The following is a 5,828-nucleotide window of genomic DNA, read 5'->3' as shown; positions in this document are numbered from 1 at the left end:
AGGGGAAATAAGGTGTTATGATAAAAATATTATTGGATTTATTTTTGGAACATACAATACCAAGATTTATTTTATTTTTAGATGAGGTCTCATGTATCTGAGACTGGCCTCAAACTGACTATATAGCTAAGGGTGACTTTGAACTTCAGATCCTTCTGCCTCTACCTCTTGGATTGCAGGTCTGCACTACCAGCTCTGGCTTTTCAGTGGTGGGAATTGAACCCAGGTCTTTGAGTGTGGTAGGCAAACGCTCTACTGATTGAACTATGTCCCCAACCATCATAACTCTATAGTTTTTATTTCAAAATCTCTTAGTTGACAGACCATTGCACTCTCCTGAATACCTCCATTGCTTTATGTCATGTTTTCTAAAGAAATTTCTCCTGGTTTGCCTGTGTCAACACAAAAGGCCAAGCTCACAGTGCTCAAAGCTATGATAACTAACAGTTCTTCTGACTCCCAAGGTCTTCGTTTTCTTCCACTCTCCAGAGAGCCTGCAAGCACAGCAGCCACCCCGGGACGGCCAAGATGGCTGACACCACTGCTCTGGGCCCTCCAGCACCGAGCCAGGGTCCTATTACCCCGCGCAAAGGTCCCCCCAAGTTCAAACAGAGACAGACCCGGCAGTTCAAGAGCAAGCCTCCCAAGAAAGGCGTGAAAGGGTAAGTGTGAGGTGAGGAGGAAGGGGCCTGTCGCCTTCCGTTCCCACAGATGGCTTTAGTCCTGAGAACGTACTGATCATGGTGCTCTATCACACAGACTCACAGAACCCCCCCCCCCCCCCCCCCCCCCCCCCCCCCCGCCCTCCATTATCCTCTGTAGCCCATCTGTGTTGAATCCTGTTCGTGTTTCCTTGTAACGCCCCCAGGAGAACGGCCAGTTTCAAAAGGAAACTAGAGGTTTTCATAATGACCTTGGATTTGACCTTCCAGATTTCTCTTGTCCAGTCTTTTTAAAAATTAATTAAAAAAACTTATTTCATTTTAATTATATTTACATATGGTATGTCTGTGTGTGGGTATATGCATTTGAGCGCAGGTTCCAGAAGAGGCCAGAGGAAAGCGCTGGATTCTCAGAACTGAAATTACAGGCTATCTGGAGCGCCCAAGTAGGAAACGAACTGAGTCCTCTACAAGAGCAGCAAGCGCTCTTAACTGTGGCGCCATCTCTACAGCTCCCTCTCTGTTCTTTTACGCAGACAGACCCTGTGCTTTAACCTGGAATTCTGAACCGTTAGTCATTTCGAAGGAACACTGGGTTTTGTTTTGTTTCTGCTGTTGTTGATTTTTTTTTGTTTATTTTCATGTCTTATTTCTTCAGTCCTCTGTTTTTCTATATTGCTATTTGGAAAAAATGTATTCCCAGCGCACTCCTCAGATAAATGAAATAAAAGTTCATTTATCTTTTACTGATACTTAAATTTCATCATCACTTCCGTGTTTATATTAGGATGCCTTCAGCCATCATAACTTGTGCTAGTTTACGTTACATTTATTTATTTATATCTACACTTGGACCAGGATCACTGAGAGAAAATTTGGTTTTTCTTTTATTTTCTGTGCCTAATGTGATGCCCAGCGTGCAGATTAATTAAATGTTGATATCTTACTGCTTAATCATCTCTATATTTAAGAAATGAAGATTGAGGCTTGGCAGGATGGTATTGTGGGTAAAGGTACTTCCTAGGCCATCGAACGGTTCAAAGTTCAATCCCTAGAGCCCACCCACATAAAGGTGAAAGGAGAGAACTAACACCACAAGGTTGTCATGTGACCTCTACATGCACACCATGGTGTTTGAACAGACAGACACGTGGACAGACCCAGATATAGACAGACAGATACACAGACAAATGCACAGACAGACAGATACACACACAGAGACAGGCAGACATACAGGCACAAACACAGACACACAGACAGACAAACACACAGAGACAGACAGACACACAGACAGACAGATACATACAGAGAGACAGACAGACATACATCACACAGACAGACGGGCACAGACAGATACATACAGAGAGACAGACAGACATAGAGGCACACAGACAGACAGGCACAGACAGACACACAATCTTTAAATGAAACTGGGGGGTCAGTTATAGAGTACTTATCTGGCCTGTGGGGAGCCCTCTTTTCAGCTCCCAGCACTGCATAAAGTGGGTGTGAACTCATGCCTGTAATCCCAGAACTCTGGGGATGCAGAAGAATCAATAATTCAGGTTCAAGGCCACCCTCTTGTCTTATGCTATGTCTCAAGTACACCCACTCCCCAGTAAGGATATACTGAGCTAGATCCTGGATCTAGTTCAATGTGGATGAAAGTTTCTCAGATAAAACATTTAGGACTTCTTTTCCTTTGAGTGAAAAAACCTTCCCAGGGGTAACCTCAGGGTCCTTCACCTCTGGCCTCAGCTAATGTCTGCTTTATCCATCTGTTTTTTGCGTAGGTTTGGAGATGACATCCCAGGCATGGAGGGGCTAGGAACAGGTGAGCTCTGACACCTTGAAGTGAGCATGCTGCTTTGAAGTTTCCTCTTTGCAGAAACTTCAAGATTCAAGGGACGGTTTAGAGTTACAACACCCACAACAAGGGATCCTTTGGAGACAGATAGGTGGGGGTTTAACTTAACCTTTTAAGTATGTGTCTGCCTACATGCAGACATGCGAAGAGACCAAAGTGTGAGGTCTAATGAGGCTGTTGTTTTATTAACAGCCGTTGAGGGCATGCTGCAGTCAGCTGTAGGGTTGTGAGATGTAAGATTCATAGAGTTGATCCATTCCAACTCCACTTTGCAGAAGAGGAATCTGAGGCAGACTGAGTGGCAGTGTGAAGCCACAGTCTGCGGAATTGGAAAATGTGGCAGAGTCTAGAGAGCCCTTGCAGTCTGTCTGGAAACCCACTCCTTACCAAGTTCCTCTTCTTCACATCCCACAGTACAGGGATACACATGGCATCAGGAAGGGGGTACACATGGCAGAAGGAACAGGGGTGCATATAACAACAGGAACAGGGGTACACATGGCACCAGGAACAGGGGTGCACACAGCAACAGGAACAGGGGTGCACATAGCAACAGGAAGAGGGGTGCACACAGCAACAGGAACAGGGGTACACACAGCAACAGAAACATGGGTACACATGGCATCAGGAACAGGGGTATACATGGCATCAGAAACAGGGGTGCACATGACATCAGACAGGAGTGCACACAGCAACAGGAACAAGGGTTCACATAGCATCAGGAACAAGAGTACACATAGCACCAGGAACAGGGGTGCACATCACACCAGGAACGGGAGTACACATAGCACTAGGATGTGGGTGCACACAACACCAAGAACAGGGCTGCACACCCTGAGTGTATCTCATGCAAATCCTTTTAGTTGGCCGGACTGTTTTCCTTCACTAGATACTGACTGCAGTTGCTATAGGTGTCCTTAAAAAAATTGACACTTATTTTTAAAAGAAGTTTTAGATTGCAGAAGACTTTCGCAGCTGGGTCAGAGAACTCATACCACCATCACTCCTGTTTTCCCAGAAATGAACATAAGGCACGAGTCTGGCACGTTTGCCGAGTGCAATGAGCTGCTGTCAATCATTCTCGATATCTTGACAAAAGTCCTTAGCACATCTAGTTTGAGGCTTACTGGTGCCATATGGCTCTAAGGCTCCTAGTAATCGTGTAAGGTTGCGTAACTGTCGTCATTTCATTGTCCCACACATTTCCTCACCTCTACTGGAGAATGGCTTCCTTCCCCAACTGTACTCCTCTGGACACCGCAGGCTTGTTTTAAACTGGGTATTACTGTTACGTTTTCTGAAATGATACTGAGTTAGAATTATACAGTATTTAGCTTTCCTGTCCCGGTTTCTTCCATTTGGCAATATTTATTCATGTGACTTCTGCATTCTTATGGTTCAGTAGCTCATTATTTATTTCATTTTATGTGTGTGCTTACTGGTCTACATTTATGCCTGTGTGTGCCCGGTCTCAGTGGAGGCCAAAAAGAGGGCACCAGATGCTCTGGAACTGGAGTCAAAGATGGTTGTGAGACACTGGGTGCTGAGAACTGAACCCAAGACCTCTGCAAGAGCAGCTGGTGCTCTTAACAACTGAATTATCTCTTCACCTCTAATGGCTCCTGATAATAACATTTTATTTTATGAGTGTGTTCTATTGAAGAAATCTTGATTTCTTTCAGGTATTAACACTAATGACTAAAATTGCTCTGTGTTCATGTTTGAGCTCACGTGTGTGTGTGTGTGTGTGTGTGTGCATAGTCACAGTTTTTGGTGGATGTAAATTTTGGACTTGTCTAGTACACTAGATACATGGTACCAATCACTGTAACCAGTGCATTCAACTTTGTAGACACATGTGACCCTGGATCTTAAGTAGGTCCTATGCTATTTTTTAAAACTTACTTGTTGCTCTTAGATTATTTTTGTATTATGTTCAGGTAAATTTAGACATGCACAGGAGGATAGGTAAATTCCCCGCTGGAAAGAGGCAAAGAGATTCCCACTGGGGCAAGGCCTGGGGTCTTTGCCCTGGTTTGAGCCCCATCTATGTAAGTGTACTTTTTGGCTAGAGCCATCTTCTCTGGAGACAGGAGAAATGCCATCTTCCCCGAACCAGAGACATGACCAGATGATGCTCTGAGGTTGTTTCTCTGTACATGTTGATGCAGACATCTGGAAACATAAAGAGCCTCCGTGAGAAGCTCACCTCGGATTAGTGAATAGTCCATCCAAACCATGGGAACTTAGAAGGGTCCCACTTCTCATTTCAATCCTTGACCTGATGAGAATTCCACTCTATGCTCCTCTTGGTGGCTTAGCTTTTGGGAGACGCAGTGAGCTTCCATCTCCTCCCTAAAGAGAGTACAAAATGAACCCAATACCCAGGTGTATGTGTGCGCGTGTGTGTGTAACAGTTATGTGACTGTTTGCATCCTTCTTGGCTATAGGGCCATCCCACACACCTTCCCAGGAATAGAGGGGTGTGTGCGTAGCTGTTTGGAGGGTGTCTTTTCCTCTTGTAGGAGGGGCTCCTCCTCTGGATGAGGGCTTGGCTGAGATATTCTCCTGTCTCTTGCAGACATCACAGTGATCTGTCCCTGGGAAGCATTCAGCCACCTGGAACTGCACGAACTCGCTCAGTTCGGGATTATATGAAGAGTCCAGAGGCTCAGCTTCTCTCAAGAGCATCTGCTATGGATGTTTTTACATCTTGAGAGCCAGTATTTGGAAGGAATTTCTTTGACATATATGGTCATTACCCATGAGTTACTGTGTGTGTTCTTTCTTGCAGGGCAGTTCAGTTTCAAGGGTTAAAAAAGAGGCATTTGTTGGGGCATTTTGAACTTCATACTTTCTCTACCTGATGCTTTGAAGTCATCCACATTTCTCTATATTTTGTTTAAATGTAGATTAGACACTCATTATATTAGCAGTAGGATTATAGGATAACATTAGTAGATTTGAAAGGCTCTGGTAGGAGGATCGGTACAGGTCAGCCTGGGCTACATAGTGAGTTCCAGGCTGGCTTGACCTACAGTGTGAGATCAACTTTCTATATATATATTTGATATAGTACCTGTACCTGGGGTGATCTGAGCAAACACCTCCAATTCTCCTAGGGCATCAGTACATCAGTGACATATAAGAAACAATTCCACTCAAGTTGAATTTATTTAATTGGAAGCTTTAATTGTGATTCTTTCCAGGACCCACCCTGAGTAAGGGCCTGTTTCCTGGAGCAGAGACGACTTACAGGCAATCACACCACTGTGGAGGGGTGCCACCTTCTCCCCTTG

General features: G+C 44.7%; 1 protein-coding gene across 1 annotated transcript; it reads left to right on the top strand.

Annotated features, from left to right (window-relative positions):
• The first annotated feature begins 528 nt into the window (after nucleotides 1-528).
• On the top strand, nucleotides 529-5,287 carry Pde6h (phosphodiesterase 6H). The gene is made up of 3 exons (XM_050135232.1): nucleotides 529-662; nucleotides 2,456-2,496; nucleotides 5,111-5,287. The coding sequence occupies exons 1-3, from the start codon at nucleotides 529-531 to the stop codon at nucleotides 5,185-5,187; spliced, it is 252 nt and encodes an 83-aa protein (XP_049991189.1). The 3' UTR covers nucleotides 5,188-5,287.
• The last annotated feature ends 541 nt before the right edge of the window (nucleotides 5,288-5,828 follow it).

Source organism: Alexandromys fortis, unplaced genomic scaffold (assembly GCF_014885135.2).
Source record: "Alexandromys fortis isolate MF-2015 unplaced genomic scaffold, M_Fortis_MF-2015_v1.1 scaffold_21, whole genome shotgun sequence".
NCBI classification, from domain to species: Eukaryota; Metazoa; Chordata; class Mammalia; order Rodentia; family Cricetidae; genus Alexandromys; species Alexandromys fortis.
This window is presented reverse-complemented; position numbering and strand designations above follow the sequence as displayed.

What these genes read in the sequence shown, in the direction of transcription:
- Pde6h (XM_050135232.1), top strand. Translation starts at nt 529, where the DNA reads ATGGCTGACACCACTGCTCTGGGCCCTCCAGCACCGAGCCAGGGTCCT. An exon ending in CCCAAGAAAGGCGTGAAAGG is followed by an intron (nt 663 to 2,455) that starts GTAAGTGTGAGG and finishes TTTTTTGCGTAG; the next exon opens with GTTTGGAGATGACATCCCAG. An exon ending in CATGGAGGGGCTAGGAACAG is followed by an intron (nt 2,497 to 5,110) that starts GTGAGCTCTGAC and finishes TGTCTCTTGCAG; the next exon opens with ACATCACAGTGATCTGTCCC.